We start from the raw sequence: 18,792 nt of genomic DNA on the forward strand, positions 1-18,792 counted from the left end.
CCATTATATATATATATATATATATATATATATATATATATATATATATATATATATATATATATATATATATATATATATATATATATATATATATATATATATAATTGTGTGTATTTTCTGTGAATTTTGGATCAAAGATATAGTTGTTAAACAGGAAAGTACTTTAAGGTTACTTTAAGTGCAATTACAGGGAGAAGTGGTATGACATCTTCTTCATACCCCTTTTCAGACAACTTACATTAATCAATAATCAATAATGTCAGATATCAGGGTAAATATACTGACAAGTTTGTTTAGAGGAACATTTTGTTTATCTCATTTCTAATTGATTTGGAACAGAAAATTGAAGTTAATGTTTACCCAATTACTTTTTTTATGCGGTACTTGGTTGTTTGTTTGAAGTATTTCTGAAATTGATTTATTTATCATTATTTGTTAAATTTGTTAAATGTCAAATGAAATAAATTCCTTTCATTCATTTCATTCATTCAGTATATCTATACAATGCATTTCACTTTTAGTGAACTGAGTCACTGGAATAAATAGATTTTTATGTTTATTTAATTGGAAAAGCTGGGGATAGGCACCAGCACCCCCCTCGCGACCCCATGAGGAATAAAGCGAGTAAGAAAATGGATGGATGGATATATTTAATTGAATAAATTGTGCAAGGGTGTACACTCCCATGCATTTTTGCAAAAAAAAACAAACAAAAAAAACATTTGTTTTCTTGGCATGGCTTCCAATGACTCTTTGGACCTCATGAGTTAATGTGTAACAGCTATAACAATAAAACTACAACCTGATGCCAGCCAAACCAAAGCTGCTTGTCACCATAAATCCTAACGCAAGCAAAGCATTAAACGTATCATCGTTTTGGATTCAGCCATCATGCGCCGCTCCAAAGCGGGTTTCAACACGTCGATTAGACCACAGAGGATGAGTAAAGCGATGCCGGCAGCTTCGTTTCTTGCTCTTCCTGTACAGAGATGAGGAGCACCAACCACATTCCAGCAGTCATGAGGCGCAGCTGATCTGAGTCACAAGCTAGAGACAGGACGAGAGGAACAAGCTGAACACATTAAGGCACAAGAAGAAGAAAACATTACGGTCTGGAATGGCATCAAGCTGCTTTCAAGGAACAACTTCAAAGTTACCTCTCTCGTCAGGAAACGACTGCAGCAAGAATGACGAGGAGACACGGCTGCTTTCATAGGATGGACTTTCATCTGAACCACAGGTCGGCAACCTTTAATCCCGTGAAAACTGCTTCTTTGAATCAGTGCTGTTGGTTTTGGATTCTCGTTTTGCCTCGAATAGTTTTCATCTAAAAGGTTTATACGACTCAAAGGTGTTAGATGACTTCCTCTTGTTTAAAGACACACACTCTAAGAAATGTATTGCTATAAAAAGAAATGACACATAACCCCTTTTGCTGAGTTGTAAATCTAACTCATGGTCCTTCTGCAGTTGAATTTAAATGCAACAGGAAATGGTTTGGTATCATGTTTACGGCAACGCTGCTCACTAAGATGATGTTTTCAGATAACATTTTCCTCTTTTACTGGTTTTCTGGTCTGTGCGGCAACAAAATGCTGAACACGCTGCTGAAATTGAGACACAGGCTTCTTCTTGCATGCTTGCAAAGTGAACTTTCAAGCGACGGCAGCTTTGTGCCAGCAGGTCTTTATTAACAAGCGAGGAAGTGAAAATGAAAGAAAAAAAAAGAAAAACTCAAGAGGGCAGGGCTGTGTTTTCACACTGCGTTGTTAGAGATGTTTCTGCCAGAGGCCGGAACGGCAGCACTGTGATTGAACTAGAGCAGGAGGGAGGAGAAGGTTGGCTCTGTAAGTAGGCTTTGGGTTTTGTTTTTGCTCTTTTAATTGCTTTTAATTGCTTTGTGTGTTAAAGGGTGGGGGGGGTAAAAGTGCTCTAGTCTAGATGGAGATTTGGGCCATTCGCCATAGTGTTGCACAATTACAACAACAAAAAGTTTCTAAAATAGAATAACAAGGAGGAAAGGTCTGAAAACTAGAGAGTGGAGCAACATGAAGAGTTGCTGCAACAACATTTCATCACTGGAGTAGGCTCTAAAAGCAGAAATAATCTTTCCTGCAGTTTCGCACGCTTCTTGCCTGTGAAGTGAACAGTGAGCGTGTTTATGAGAGATAAAACCTGTGGCGTGTCTGAGGGGCCTAAGCGATTACAACTCTGTCGTAAAGGTTCTGCTTTTTGAACCGTGACATCTTCAAACTTTTCCGCCTCGCATACAAACCCTTCAGCCCCGCCAGGAGAGCTCATGGCGCCAGCTGTGACGTCCAAAGTAGGTTCTTTTAGACTGTTAATAATCTAAAAAAATATTTAACAATGCTAATCATGCAGAGTCAGTAATAGTTACATTAATCTATATAATTTCTATAAGCATGTATGTGTCATTCACTTTGCAAGCAGTGCTAAACCTCCGACTACAAGACATACTGATTACAAAAAGTACAAGAAATCTCAATACAGAAAATAAAATGTAAAACAAAGTGCTGACCATGTTGTGAATGTCTGCATATGTCAAATTTAGCACTGGCTTAATTTACAAAGTTTCAGTTTCTACAGTTCAGAGAAGTCTGTTTATATCAGTGCAGCAGCTAGCTACTTCATTAAACCACGGAGCAGAGTAATGAAGAAGAAATATAAAAAGCTAAACATGTTTTCAATCAAAAACCTAAATCCTGATTGAAACGGCAAATGTTACAGGTGTTTTTTTTCCCCATAACTAATCAACCAGGTAAGGCTGCTTGTTTTTTGATAGCTAATATATGAAGTTGGCATTACTTGAGTTGAACCAATTTTTGCTTAAAGTAAAGTTAAAGCCTTCGTGAGACCATGTCTGTAATGCTTCCAACAAAAATATGTACATATATTTCAGGATGTGGTGCATCCTTGGGAACAATCCCTCTGGATCTGATATATAGACATTAAGAAACACAACTTTCTGGAAATAAAACGTTGTCTTGTGGCACAACTTGCCTTTATTCAGGGGTAAGTTGTGCCTTTGGAGAGAATACATCGGGGTAAATTGTGCCATTGATTATTAAAGTACATCAAGGATATTCAAATCCCAGATATATAATCATTATCATAGGCAGATAATGATAAATATAATCATCATCTGCCTAGTCATATAACGGCTAGGGCAGATAATGAGGCAGGAGTAACTTAAGTTATTTAAAGATATATTGCAACATCAACAGTCAACTTTTGACAAGCGTATTGTGCCACAAGAGCTCCTTAAAGGTCAGTTTTCTTAAACGGGACATACATTTTTAAAATTCTTTCTTTAGTCATTTAAATTATTTAGTTGTAGTCTACATATAGTTGAACTGCAATGCTTTGGTCTGAATTTCTCATTATTGTAGCTCTATATTCCCACTTTTTACCCCTGTTCTAAAGTTTGTCTGAGAACAACTTGTTTTGGTCCCGTCTCTTTAAATCTGAAGGAGGCACTTCACACACCACACCCCTCCAGGTCACAGAGCGTTCCATTTCCAATAGTCCAAATGGGCAGAAGAACCAACCTTTGTCACTTGTTGATTTCATTGGTCGTGATGGTCTATTTCTATTTCTGGTCTAAAATTAGGAATATCACAAAGTTTTAGTCAGAAAATGTAAGAATACAATGTACAGTTACAATAAAATAATATATTTCAAATATTTACAAGTGGAGGTGAGTTGTAATACTGGCACAACTCATCCCAACCTTACCTTTTAGGGGAAGAAATGCATTATCCAGCAATTTTAAGCTAACATTATGCTAGCACTCAAGAGAATATTTTTGCCAGAAAACTGCAGCGTGAGAAAACCTCTCTTTAGAAAGACATTTTAATAACTATAGACTACATTATGTTTTCTTCTGTTGTGTTGTTTCCCCACTCTTACTTGTTGCTGATACGCCTGCTGAATTTCCCCACCGTGGGACAAAATATGATCTATTCTAATGTCATGAATTTTGACACACAGCCTAATTTTTCTCTTATTTCCCAAGTGCTGTTTCTGGATGCTAGTTAGTTACATTTGTGTCTGCGCTGTTTAAGCTATTGTCACATGAACTAGGGAAATCCCCATAATTATATGGTTGTTTTGTGTTGTAACCAGACCAGTTACATAAAGGATGAACAGAGAGAGTTCTGTATTTTAAAAAAACTAAACTGTTATTTCTTCAGGATCTAGTGACCTTGGACCTGATGGAGGACAAGAACGGGGACTGCCAGGTGACGGAGGAGACTGAGGTGGACTTTGAAATAAGACAAACCAAAACTGACAGACAGACCCACAGCAACAGATCCACGTGGACAAATGGTATCTAAATTTTGCCTTTATTTTGCGTTTTTGTCTTTATAATATCTCATCAAGAGATGATTAGGAAAAATTAAGCTATGCTGTATTCTGATCAAGCAATGTTTGCTCATCAAATATACATCAACGGGTGACATCGCCTGACTTCATTATTTCTTTTAGATTTCAGTTTAACTCACAGTATCAAACATTTGACTGTTTTAAATATGAATATCCTTCCATAACATAAGCAATTTGATTTTAGGTTTATTAACAGATTGATATTTGGTGATCATATATAAATGTTACATTTACAAAAATAACGAAACGAAAACGAAAATAAAATTTAAAACCATTATGTTGTTTTAACATTTATTAGAGTAGGAGAAAACCAATTCCTATTCTCTGTTTTCAGTTTGACTAGACTGGTTCAAGTAATTGACTTTTTTCCCCAAATTTCATTTTATTGTCTCAAATTTTTTGTGGTCTTTTACATAGGTTGAGGGGAATTTAAAACAAAGATATTTATACCAGATGAACCTTTATATGTTTGTTTAATGTTACAATCACAAATTTTCGTTTCTTATATTAGAATATATTGTGATGGCAGATGTAAAGTTGTGAAATTTTATTTGAAAGGAAACTATACATAGATTTCCACCTTATTTTTGCAAAAAAATAAAAAGTGTAGCTTTCATTTATATTTAGCATTTCCTTGTTCTGTAGCCAGAGCAAAGTAACCAAATTTTACAGTTTTCTAAGAGTTGACACCACAAGAGGCAGAAGAAAATAAAATAATAAAAATATAAAAGTTCCTTTAGTTCTCCTTACAAGACTTTAGAGCTGTATATATATATATATATATATATATATATATATATATATATATATATATATATATATATATATATATATATATATATATATACTGTGTGTGTGTGTGTGTGTGTGTGTGTGGCATTGAAACAAAGCATTGAAAAAATAAATCCTTACACATTTCTTCAAAGCTGTTGGCCTCACAGTTCAATATGAACATTAGGATTGAAGGCTATTAAATATCTGGTTCTGTGAAGAGGCGAAACTAGAAAATATAAAGTGCATTATTGAGTCCAAATTACAACTGCAACATTCAAGCTACAACCAAAAACATTTAGCAAAATAATAGATTTATGGCTTATAATGTACAAAGAAAATCTGATATAATGGCAGATATATTTATATATATATATATATATATATATATATATATATATATATATATATATATATATATATATATATATATATATATTACAATATACAACAAATCAGGAGGATATGACCTTGTGAACTGTACAACGAATGTGCACACATTTCTAACAGAGTGAAATAGCAACAAGCTAACCATGTAATAATATTTTTAAAGATAGTTCAACAAAACTGCAGCACTTACTGGTTGTTTGCATGCACACAGTTTATAAAGAAACTATTTGTAGCTGAGATAATTGAAACTAAAGGGGAAGTCCATTCTTTGTTTCATTAGGGGCCTCCACAGCTGCTCTCCTGCTCTGTCCTCCACCAGCATCCTCTTAGCCGACCGAGGGCATCTCTCTGACTGGCTAGTCATTTAACTGCTAATTGAGCCCATCTGCAGAGCTCAGTCACCCTGCAAAACGCCCCGATGTAGCTCACTGCTGTCAGTGTGGGAATGAGTGGGTGAATGACTGAATGTAGGCTAAAATGCTTTGGTGGTCCTTGGACTTTATAAAGGGCAATACAAGTACAGGCCATTTTTAATCTACCATTTGAGTAAATTTTTTTGTCAAACTACTTTTTGCTGCAGTTACAGCAGCAAGACTTTTGTGACAGTGTTTGGAAACTTTGCAAATCCAGTGGCTGAAGCTTTTTCAAAATGGTTCAAACCTCAGTCAGATTGGATGGAGCACACTGCAAAAACAGATCTAAAAATAAGTAAAATGTTCTTAAGGTTAGTGTGTTTGTCCTTGATTTGAGCAGGTAAATAAGATTATCTGCCAATGGAATGAGTATTTTAACCCCTAAAATAAGATAATTAGACATCCTGCACTTAAAATAGGAACAATTCGTCTCCATCATCTTATTTCAAGTGCAAAAACCTTATTCCATTGGCAGATAATCTTATTTACCTGCTCAAATCAAGGACAAACACACAAATTTTAAGAACATTTTACTTATTTTTAGTTTCAGTCTCGTTTTTGCAGTGAATCTCTTTAATTGCCTGTGCAAATTCTCACTTATCCGGGTCATCGCAACAGCAAACAAGGTCAGGCAACCAGTCAGGGAACCGGACTTTCGCCCAGTTTTTCTGAAATCTTTCAACACCTGTCCAGGAGTCTTTGTCAATTTCGGGTGACTTGCAGTTGAGCAACCAGTAGTTGGAGTGCTGATGTTTTTAAGCACATGCATCCTCCTGGGTGCATTCCGAGTCGGATACAAATCAATGACTCAATGAAAAGAAAAAGGCTTTCCCATTGCATGATGCTGTCCTGATTCCTCTTTGTAGGAAGGGTGTGTTCAAGGCGATATACGGTGTTGACTTCCTGCCACACAGGGTTTTTTTTCATGTCAGAGAAAAAGCTCAATGATCTCATCTGATATGAGCACTTTCTTCCTCATGTTTGGTGTGTCACCTACACAGCTGGTGGAAAACTCAAACTGAATTTGAAATATTTGTGCGTTCCATTTGCCTCGGAGACTAAAGTGTTGAAGATTACGTCATCTCCACCTTTTTTGCGTTCCAGCTTCCTTCTTGTCGGACAGTAGGGAAAAACATGGACGCTCACACAAAGTCATGGTTAAACGTACAAATACAGCCAACCTAAGTCAGAATGGGTTTTAAAATCACATTTTAATGCAAATTCTTTGTCTTTTATTAAGCAGCGCTGAACTGTTCGACTGGATATTAAACGTTAAACAACAGTAAGGCAAGGCAAATTTATTTATATAGCACAATTCAGTACAGAGACAATGCAAAGTGCTTTACATGATTAAAATATATGAAAATAAAACAGAATAAAAGCAAGTAGGAATAAAGTGTAGAAACAAAAATAGAACATTAAAAACAGATGGACTAAAAAGTTGAACTAATAATGTTTCAGTAGAACTATTTAACTAGAACAGTCGAAGGCAATTCTAAACAAATGTGATTTAAAGGAACTCAGGCTTTCCGCACTTTTACAGTTTTCTGGAAGTTTGTTTCAGATAAGTGGAGCATAGGAACTAAATGCTGCTTCTCTGTGTTTGGTTCTGGTTCTAGGTATGCAGAGCAGATGGCAATCTTTCATTGGTGGCTTAGCGACTATGGCTAATGTTGTTAAAACAATAACAATGAAAATAACACTGTACACATTCACACATGTTTTGTGCCAATAAACAAAGCTGAAACATCCATCTGATGAACACTGAAAGCTAGCACCTGTACGACTGACTAAATGTTACATGAATAATACATAACTGCTAAAAACAGTCAAAGTATGAGGTTTTACTCAGTGTTGCTGCTAGTAGCAGCCATCATGAATGTGGAAGTCGGGTACCATCCTGTTGTACAGACTCTCTGACTCGTAATACTGACTCTAGAGGCCGTTCCAGTTTAAATTTCTGACATGGAGGTACCGAGGACAGATGGAGCGCAGCGTGTGTCTAAGTGGAAATTAATTAGAATGAATGGAGTATTTTTCTGTTGGAAAATCTTTTGTCCACAGGCACATTTTTTACTGAAGCCTGCACCCGATGAAAATTATATTAACTTAAGCCCAGCAGCCTTATTTACTTCTTCTTTTTTCTGGGTTCATTACTGTAAACTCATTTTTGTTACAAAAAAAAATAGCTAATTTGATTTCCATAGATTATCTAAGATTGAACCAAGATTATTGAAATTTTAATTTCTGATAAAGCGTGATTAGATTTAAGCATGTTTCTTTTGAGCAGGAAAAAATGGGGGGGGGGGGGCATTGGTCTTAAGAGGGTTAAATTATAATATTTTGGACACTATGGGTTTATTTGTAAATTTAATAAAAAAGGGTCGGGTTCATGCTCAGAGTGGGAATTAATATATTTCTTTTCAAAAAGTCTTAGATCTAAGGTCTTGGAATGGCATATAGTACTACAGTCATGACATGCTGCTAAGAATATTTTGATAATTTTAGAAGATATTTTGATTTTTGTTTTTGTTTTTCATGTATTTCGGATTTTCCGAGCAATGCTGCCAAGTAATCATAGTGCATTGTAAGAGCAAACATTTAAGGCTGAGTACTTTGGCCAGTAAGTTAGAATCTGACCTGACGAAACATAAGATGCTATTGAATGGTCGAATGTGGTCTGCTGAGAGGTGCGGCACCAGGGGCAGAATTACTTTGGATTGCTCTTTTCAGTTCTACTTTTCCTTTGTTTTCCCTCCCCTTTAATAGTATGTGCTATTGGGTCCAAATTAAATACATTGAAGTCTTTGGTTGTAACGCGACAAAATGTAAAATTCATCGAGGGGCATGAATACTTGTACAAGATGTTACACATTTTTTGCCACATTCAAGAAGTACACTTGATATGTTTACTGATTGTGCTTGGATTGCTTGCTTTCTAAAACAGAAATGTAGCCAAGATTTCCACATAGCTGCATTTAAGAATTCTTGACACACAATGAATTCTAAGTGTTTAAATAATCATTATTGTCATAAGTTTTGTGGTTGTTTTTGAACCAGAGAGCAGACACGAGTCTGGGAAACACATGGTGAGATAAAGGATATTTTATAAAGAACAAAATTACGACTTTACAGACTGGCGATAGGCGATGATGAAGGGAAGGCAGGTGAAGCAATTAGCACAGGTGAAAGATATGAGGATGATTAGGCTGAGGCAGAGAGAGAGCAAGGATAAGACAGGAGGAAACAAAACCTAACAAGAATACAAAACCACAATGAATGAACAGATTATGACAAAAGAAACTCAGTAACTGAACTAAAGACAGGCAGGAGGGGAAAACAATCTAACTGGAACAAGAGTAACGAATAATATCATAAAGAGCATGATCATAAATGAGGACAGGAAAGAACAGAATCAGACATGTTAAAAAAGACTGAAAGATGAAAAACAGAAAGCTGCAGAATCCCCCGGAACCTTAAATATCAATCAACAAAACCCGGGGATTGTGACAGCGATCCTTTGTCTTTGTCAGGTCAGTGTGTCGCGGCGATCCCGACCAGTTCGATGTTCAACCCTCGATTCGATCTGTCTCTCTGCCGTGCCAAACTGGAGAGGGATGGCTTTGAGGTTAGTTGAAACTCAGACGGGATCATTTAAGGTGTGTTTCAGTCTCATAACAGGATGTTAATCCCTTTTTTTCTGTGTGTTTTTATCAGATTCCAGCCAGAGAAATGGAGGTTGCACTGAAAATAGCCCTGGATGTCCCCTCAGTCCGAAGATACATGGTTTTCAACTCGGGGCTTTTCCATTTTATAATGGCACCGGTATTAAGTGTTTAGTAAACTTTCTTGCTTCTGCCTCCTCAGTTTCACTTCTTCAACAACTATTTTTATGGTTTTCCTCGGTTATTAACATGTTTTTTGTCAAGACAGCCAAAAATATGAGCAGAATAGACAGGGAAGTGCAGGTTTTCTGCTTACATCAGGAGACTAAAAACTGTTTCTGTAACTACTACTTCTCCCATCTAGTACATTGTCAGTTTGCTTTGTAGATTGTGCTTAAATTCAAAAATATCCAGATAAATAAATGAATTGCTGCGTTTATAAGCTCATCAAACGATCTGGTTGATGCGTATCACAAGTTTCATTCTGGGTAGATGTTTGTTAGTTGCGAAGGACTCAAGTGAAGAAGGCAGACGGTTGAAAAACATTGATAGTAAAATGACGGAAATTTATATAAATGGCAGAAATGCGGGAAGTCAAAAGAGGATTGAAGTATAGTAGTTAAACAGAACCATCTAGTAATGAAAAATGACAACCAGAGAGCTTATATACTGAGGGACGGATGGAGAATGACGTTGAGTGCAGGTGTATCAATGAGGGGATTATGTTGCGCAACTGAGGCAGAAGGTAAGCAGGGAGAGACTAATTAACAAGAATGGAGCTGAAGTAAGAAAAGAAAAACTCTGAGATTCAACATGAATGACTCCAAATGCACAAAGAAATAAACACAAGAATAAACCAAGAAACTTGAAGGAATGAACTAAAATGGCAACACCTTGCAGAGCATAAACCACAGAGACAGGATGAAAACAAACGCCTCAGGGTTATAACAGCAGATGCTTACAGAGCCCTCCTTGTTTATTGGCGTCCCTGATAAAAATGAGCAAAAAGGTTTTACCTAAATAATAAATTCATGTTTCATTAGAGTTGCGTAATCTCCCTCTGATTTATTTATTTATTTTGAGGAATCAAAACCTAAACTTGCTCAAAAATTAGTTTGAAATAAAATAAAATCAAAATTTAAATAAATAAAAAGGCTGTTGCTGCAAGAGCAAATGCAGGTCTCTGCCCGTCGCCGTGGTAACCTTGTAATTTATAAATCATTAACTATCAGTCCACTATGGCACCATACAAATATTGAAAAGCAACACAAGCAACTTTTAAAAAAAAAAAAAAGGTTCTGTCAGAAAGTCTTTGAATTATGTTATTAACATATTGACACATAGTTCCAGCTTATCTACAGTTAGAATTCATTGTTTTTTTCTTTGAAATTAAGCTTTTTTATATAATTTTTTTGTTTTTCTTATGTTTTAACATGTATTGCAAAAGAAAAAAAAATTTTGGCATGCGGACTTTGGACATACAATCTTTTTTTTTTTTTTTGTTAGTTTTTTAGTTAGAAAAAGTTCCATTTTTGGGCATGGCGATTATTTTATCTCTTGATTACTTTGCTTCCACCAGGTGCTGTATGTGGTGTTATGGTGTGCGGTTTTCTCAACCCTCCACCTCTACATCACCGTTGCCGACTTCTGGGTCCTCATTCTCTCCGTCAGCCTCGTCTCCATCTTCCTCACCACCGCCATCATCTTCGTTCTTCACTACAGTAAAAAAGAGGTGAGCAAGCCGTGCCGTGGAATTTCAGCACGTTGCTGGACGTGTGAAAAGCTAAATATCTTCTCTTCCGTCAGATCAACACCAACATAGACGTTCGGTTGGTCCAGGTGAATGAGAGGATGATGAAGCACAAATTGTTGGTGGGGGTTGCAGACTGGGTGCAGAACTGCACCGGACACATGCAGGTTTGTGTCTTTAAGACAAATATAACGTTATTTGTGCACCAAAAGGGTATACCTGGATGGTCTCTGCCTAGTTTGGAGATGTTTTCGGGGATGCATCGGAAGTTTTTTACAGCTGTTTTTTTTACAGAGCATGCAGAAAGTTTTATGTAATCATGGGGTTGTTTTTATGGTGGCTGGAAATCTGGGTTGTGGGTACTATGAAAGAGCCTGTTAGCAGCAGCAGGAATAGAGCTTATTTCATGAGGTGTTCACATCAAAGAGGCCACAGGATGTTGTGTGGCTGTGACTGGGCAACAGTCTAATCACGGTCGCTGTTACGTCCCGGCTCGTAATGGGCGCATCATAAATGACAACCATTGGCTGCAGCTTCTGGGTGGGTGGTGCAGTCTGTGCATCCTCCAGCAAATGGTCTTTGGAAAGGATAAACTCTGAAGGCTCTTCTGGGAGTCCAACGGCAGAGGGAGGCAGTCAGTCGGCACCTGGAGGTGTACAGGAGGAATCTCAGAAAAAATGAACAACTGCAAGAGGATGGAGGCAGTACAAGCCTAGGTCTGTTAAATGCACAAAAGGATCCAATGAAGGATCCTTTTGGTCCACAATCTCCACACCAAATGTTTAACCTGCCATTTACATGCACACACCCAGAGTTTTGAAAAAAAAAATTGTTACATTACAACCACAAGCTCTATAGGAGAGCTGCAAACCTACCAAGACACGGGGAGTCCACCTTGGTTGAGGGCATTAATCTGAAAAACAGACAAGGGCCAATGGAAACCCTGGAGGAGCTGCAGAGATCCACAGCTCAGACTCAGAATCAGACTCAGACATACTTTAATGATCACAGAGGGAAATTACTTAGGATAACTGAGGGAGGCATTGTAGAGATTGATGGCCATAGGCAGGAATGATTTCCTGTGGCGCTCGGTGGTGCATCTGGGTAAGAGGAGCCTTCTTTTAAATCAAGATTAAAAACACATTTGTTTAAAATTGCCTTTGAATGTTCCAGTTAAACTGTTTTACTGTTTTTAATGTTCTTTTTTGTTTCTACATTCTATCCCTACTTGCTTTTATTCCTATATTTTAATCATGTAAAGCACTTTGCATTGTCTCTGTACTGAATTGTGCTATATAAATAAATTTGCCTTGCCTTGCCTTGCCTTGCCTTCTGCTAAAAGAGCTCATCTGCTGGGTCAGTGTGTCATGGAGAGGGTGTGAGACATTGTCTAAGGTGGACTGTAGCCTGGACAGCATCCTCCTCTCTGCCATTGCCGTCAGAGTTTCCAGCTCTTCCCCCACAACATCCCCCACCCTCCTGATCACTTTGTTTAGTCTGTTGTTGTCGGCAGCCCACAGCCCACTGCCCCAGCATGTGACAGCAAAGAAGAGCGTGCCGGCAACAACAGACTCATAAAACATCCTCAACAGCGTCCCACAGATGTTAAAGGACCTCAGCCTCTTCAGGAAGAAGAGTCGGCTTTGACCCTTTTTGTAGACCGCCTTGGTGTTCCTGGTCCAGTCAAGCTTGTTGTTAAAGTACACTCCAAGGTACTTATAGTTTATGTGAAGGTGGCAGAAGCTGTCTTCACATAAACTATTATGAGCCGGGACAGGGAAGCTGGTCAGAGTTGATGGGAAGATGGAAAGAATTAAATACAGGGCAATGTTAGGGGCTGCTGAAGACTTTAGGTTTACCTTTCTGTGACAAAATCCCCCTAAACATACAGTCAGAGCTACAATGGGACCTTTGAGAGAAAAGCATGTTCATGTGTCACGATGGCCTAGCAAAACTTGAAAATTGATGTTCATAGACACTCTGCCTCCAAACTGACAGAACTTGAGCTCTAATGCAAAGAAAGATGGCGACCATGTCCATCTCTAAGTCACAAATCTTAAAAGAGACATTCTTCAAAATACCGTGGCGTTAAATGCAGTGAAAAAAAGCACAACTATGCATAGCAAGGGGTTGCTCTATCGTGTACAATCTGAACAAAAATACACTGAGGTTTGTCGCTGTACGATGACAAAATGTGAAACAGATGAAGGTTCATGAATGCTTCAGCAGGGCACCGTTGCTGATGTACCTCAGCGTATCCGTGGTGTTGTTTTACCAAGTTGGAATCAGATCAGAGATTTTTTCACTTGTTTGTGTGTCTCTGCAGTTGTGCTTCGTGTACTGGGACATGTCCCGCTGTCTGAGGACACTGACTGATACGTTAGAGGAGCGCAGCTTCGTGGAAAGTGACACCCAGGTGAGAGTCGAGCACATCTGCCGCCGTTTGTCCTTCTGCTGTTTCATTGATTTTTTTCTGAGGCTCTCTCGGTTTGCCCGGATTCGCATCGAATAGAAACATAACTCCGGATGCTCTGGAAGCCGTGTTAATCAGTTAAGTTCAAACCGGCTGACATTTGAGCTTTGAAAGGAGGTGTTTAGAGTGCATGTGGGTTGCAGCCTGTGTCAGACCAATCAAATCAGTCTCTCGTCTCAGAAAACCATGAAGAGCAGAATGTCGCATCTCGTCTTGGTGACGGAGCCCCATCCCATCGACCCCGAGCCCGGAGGTTCAGATGAGGAGGAGGACTGTGATGAAAACAGGCCTCTGCTGAGAAATGAGGACACGGGATGCAGTACGCCATCCAGCCACACGGGGGCCCCAAAGGTCACCTCCAGCTATAGCCTTGTTCCTGAAGTTATGCTACCTGCTCAGGTGAGAGCCATGCATGGAGATTCATGTCTGTGCATGATGATCTTATCTAACTAATCCTATCTTTATTAGAGAAATATGAAATACAGTTTTGCTTTGATCCGTCTCTCAAGATGTCATTGGTACAAATAAACTAAATTGGATTGTGATGATTCTGAACCTGAGCGGACCTGTTTAAAAGCTCATACATCAATTTCTGGTCAAATAATTTCTTTTTTCCACAACTGAACTAACCATCAACATAATTCCTAAAGAGCAGGACCACATGTGGTGCCCACAAGCCTGTTCTGCAAAAAAAGCATAATTCACCAGTGAGCTTCATCCTAAACTCTATTTTATTCCATTACTCTTCCTATTTATTCACACTTGCATTTATATAGATTTTAAAATGACAATATCTATAACAAAGCATGAAAAATGTGTTTATTTTACATAAAGTTAAGGTGACCCCTGACTCTTGTAGTTCAAAGGACAGTACCTTCGTATGACACACCAATGAAGAAGCTCTCAGTGTGAAATGTCCAAATCAATCCCAGAAGATGTTAGTATCCACAATAAAATGGGACCTGTACCAAATGTGCTGAAAGGCCACTCAGTGAGGAAGAAGCCATTATTCCAAAAGCAACATAAAAAACAACAGATTACAGTGTGGAAATGCTCTCAGTGAAAAATATACCTTGGAGTTTTGAGGAGATGTCTTGTAGTCCGATAAAAGTTATTAAAGTGTTTGGTCATAATGGCTATTCCTAACTGTGAAGTTAATTGTGAAGGTGGCTGCGTCCTGCTGAGTGGCTGTTTTGCAGCAGGAGAAACCGCGTGCTTCAGAAAAATAGACGTTATCATGAGGAAAGAACATTATGTTGAAATATTGAAGAAATTTTAAAGCATCAGCCAGAAATTTCACATTTTGCTCAATATTAGGAATAGCCAAAAAACTTAAACTTGGGGAACGACACGTAAAACCATCACTAGTCATTATTATGTTCAGAGAAGAGAAATAACGTTAGTAATGCTAACTGAAGAAGTTTAATGTTTAATGTCTGATAGCGAGAAAAAAGCTTGTGTGTATTTTTATCCAGTGCGTGAACGTATCTGATCTGGAGTGTTCATCCTCACTAATAGTTGATTAAATGTTCCTTAACAGGTTTGGTAGCCTCCAGGTGGTTTCTGGGAAAATTCAGTTTGGGTTTATTTCAAACCGGGTGATCTCCTGGCACAAAAACAGCTTTTTGTTTTCTGCTGGTATTTCAGAAATACCATATTGGGAAGTTGGCCACCAAAAGATGCCAGGGCAACTTTGCTCTACAAAAAGCACATGTGAAGATGATACCCTAATTGCTTAATGGATTTTATTAAATTAGGGTTAAGTCTAGGGTCAATGTAGACAGGATGCATTAATATAATATAATATCTATAGTGCACATATGTTGCATATATTGACAGTGTTGAGGTTAGTGTTATTCCAGAAGCATATTAACCTGCTTTGTATAGTTCAAAACCATTTTTGTTAGGTTTTTGGGCTCATTTTGCTGTTGGCATGGGCGGTTCTAGACAGGGGCCAACAGGGGCCGGTGCCCCTGTGGAACTAGTCAGGGCCCCTTTTATGGCCCCTGTACTGAAGACATAATGCTGAATCAATTTTTCATGATGATATGTTTGTCCTTTACATTTTTATTTTGCTAGCAATTTTCAGGGGTCTGTAACCAGCAGTTCCAGAGACACAAATGGCTCTTTGGCTCTGTAGCTCACTTAATATATCAAACAATTGAATTTTGTCCCAGTTTTTCTCGGTTTAATTATTCGGTGCCCCCATGAAAAAAACATTGGCCCCACCCTGGCCCCCTTGGTACATTTGATCTAGAACCGCCCCTGCCTGTTGGAACACCCACTGAACCCTTGAACCACCTGGCCTAACCTTGTCATCACAGAGGAAAGAAAACTGGTTAGGATGCTTTGAAGCAACCCAGGAACCTCCACCTCTTCAGCCAATCAAACCGGAAGAAGCTGAAACTGCCATGTCCCTGTCCATGACGAAGCCATGTGATGGTGCCTGCTGAACAAACAGGAAGCTCCTGATACAAGATCATCTCCATTATGGTTAGATGAGACAAAGATTGAGCTGTTCGGCCGCAATAAGGAACTTTGTTTGGAGAAGTTGAGGTGATGCCATTCAATGCCAACTGTAAAGCACGGCAGTGGCAGCATCATGCTTTAGAGGCTAACTTGCTGCCAGTGCTTCCTTGTGCATTGCATGAATTAAGTGGAATAATGAAGGAGGACTAGCTCCAAATTCTTCCATTTTACCTCAAAACAACAGCTAGACGGTTGGAACCTGGACACAACGAAGCCAAAAACATCAAAACTGGTTTTGGAATAAGCAAAGCGTGCAAAGATTAAATCCTGCACAAGACTCTGAAATGTATGAATAACGTTTTAAAAGCCGACTGTGCGTGTATGTAGACTCCTGACCGACACGGCATGTCTTCGCTCTCTTCTTTCAGGCTAAAGCGCACCAGCTCCTGGTGACCTACAGCGCCGCCTACGTGAAGCTGCTGGTGTCTGAGAGGCTGTCGGGGCCGTCCTGCCACCGCCTGAGGCCCCCGAGGAATCACTGCACCACGGCCCCTCTCTGCCTCTGCCAGTACATTAAATACAAAGTTCTTCAATGAGAAGGAAGATTACACTGCAAAAAGGGAACAAATAGTAAGTAGAACTGGTTACATTTTATTTGAAGGGGTGTACATAAGACTGACATTACACTGTCATAAACATGACATAACACCTGTTATGAACATAAATGACTCTTTATGAACGTTTAGGACTGTTGTCATTAATTGTCATTCGGTAAATTATGACACTATTAAAGCAAAGTTGACATTGTTTAAAATGTCTTTGTTATGACAATTTGACATTAACAGAGACAAGGTTAAATTTAGGGCTTGATTTGGGGATTAGGTTAAAATAAGGGCTTGATTTGGGATTAAGTTAAATTAAGGTTTTAGTTTGGGATTAGGTTAAATTAAGGGCTTGGCTAAGGATTAGGTTAAGTTAAGGAATTGGGGTTTTGTTAAGTTAAGGGCTTGTCATAACAAAGACATTTTAAACAATGTCAACTTTGCTTTAATAGTGTCATAATTTACCAAATGACAATTAATGACAACAGTCCTAAACATTCATAATGAGTCATTTCTATTCATAACAGATGTTACATCATGTTTATGACAGTGTAATGTCAGTCTTATGTACACCCCTTCAAATAAAGTGTTACCGTAAAACTTTCTTGAAATTAGTGTATTTTACTTGATTTGGGCAGGTAAGTAAGACTATTTGCCAACGGAATAAGATTTTTACATTTAAAATAAGAATAACTCAACTCCATCGTCTTGTTTCAAGTGCAGGATATCTAATTATCTTATTTTAGGGGTAAGAATACTCATTCCATGGGCAAATAATCTTATTTAGCTGTTTAAATCAAGGAAAACTATACTAATTTCAAGAAAGTTTTACTTGCTTTTAGTTCCCTTTTTGTGGTGTACAACCTGGATCTGAGTGCTGAAGGAAAACAGAGAAGCTAACGCATGGCAGCATCTTTTCTCCTGGAGCCAACGTGGATTTACATTGTTTTGATTCACCGATGGACTCGTTTGGACCGAAGCAGCACATATTTCTCTCTCCGTACTGTCGGGCCACCTTTTTTTTTTTTTTTTTTGCTTGGATGCTGATTTTCTGCCAGCTCTATGTTTGCACCACCTGAATGTTCATTTGTTTGCGTTCAGCCAAGTGCTGTCAACATTCAGCCCAGCTGCTGGGAAAACAATGTATATAGTTGTTTATACACAACAATCACGACTGCATTTATGACTTTGTTGTTTAAATTATTTATACAAATAATAAATACACCGTAGAGCTGTTTGATTTAATCTGCTGTACTTTAAACTGCAGAGAAGATCCTCTGCGACGCTGCTGTGAACTATGAAACCTTCATTTGTAAAGGGACTGATATCTATTTCTTTAAATGTGTGTTGAAGGCTTATCCATTACAAATATACAAAATGAACAAAAACAATGTTAATCGCATACATTCAAATGTCGATGATGGATCAAAGACTTCCAAATGTGAAAAAGAAAGTACACCTATTTTCAACTTGGGCTTCATGTATCAGGACATAATAAAGATCGTCTGGTTATGAAAACGTTTTAAAGGTGTTAGTACTTAGAATTTTTTTATTTCACACTTAATAGTCTCAGATAGGCAAGGCAAGGCAATTTTTTTATATAGCACAATTCAGTACACAGACAATGCAAAGTGCTTTACATGATTAAAATACAGGAAATAAAGCAGAAAAAAAGCAAGTAGGAAAAAGCAGTCGGATTATACTTTTTTTTTTTTTAAATCATCAAACAAATGTTTTCAGACAAAGATCATCTGATTACACAGAAAATGCAGCTTTCAAACTAGCTCGTCCTAATGTGAAAAACTTTAATAAAAAACAAACCACAGGTGTCCAAATATTTTTTTATATA

At 38.0% G+C, this 18,792-nt stretch overlaps 1 protein-coding gene across 3 annotated transcripts; it reads left to right on the forward strand.

Annotated features, from left to right (window-relative positions):
- Nucleotides 1-1,042: 1,042 nt before the first annotated feature.
- On the forward strand, nt 1,043-16,997 carry LOC105931650 (transmembrane protein 268). Of its 3 annotated transcripts, none has more exons than XM_021320405.2 (9): nt 1,043-1,243; nt 4,218-4,353; nt 9,518-9,612; nt 9,702-9,809; nt 11,229-11,381; nt 11,456-11,566; nt 13,726-13,815; nt 14,053-14,271; nt 16,770-16,997. In XM_021320405.2, exons 2-9 carry the CDS (start codon nt 4,239-4,241, stop codon nt 16,935-16,937), a joined length of 1,059 nt encoding a protein of 352 aa, XP_021176080.2. In that variant the 5' UTR covers nt 1,043-1,243; nt 4,218-4,238; the 3' UTR covers nt 16,938-16,997. The 3 variants fall into 3 exon arrangements, with proteins under 3 accessions (XP_021176080.2, XP_021176081.2, XP_021176079.2); XM_021320406.2 differs by lacking the exon at nt 1,043-1,243 and adding an exon at nt 1,757-1,850; XM_021320404.2 differs by lacking the exon at nt 1,043-1,243 and adding an exon at nt 2,222-2,326.
- The last annotated feature ends 1,795 nt before the right edge of the window (nt 16,998-18,792 follow it).

This window comes from Fundulus heteroclitus, chromosome 13, assembly GCF_011125445.2.
Source record: "Fundulus heteroclitus isolate FHET01 chromosome 13, MU-UCD_Fhet_4.1, whole genome shotgun sequence".
NCBI lineage: Eukaryota > Metazoa > Chordata > Actinopteri > Cyprinodontiformes > Fundulidae > Fundulus > Fundulus heteroclitus.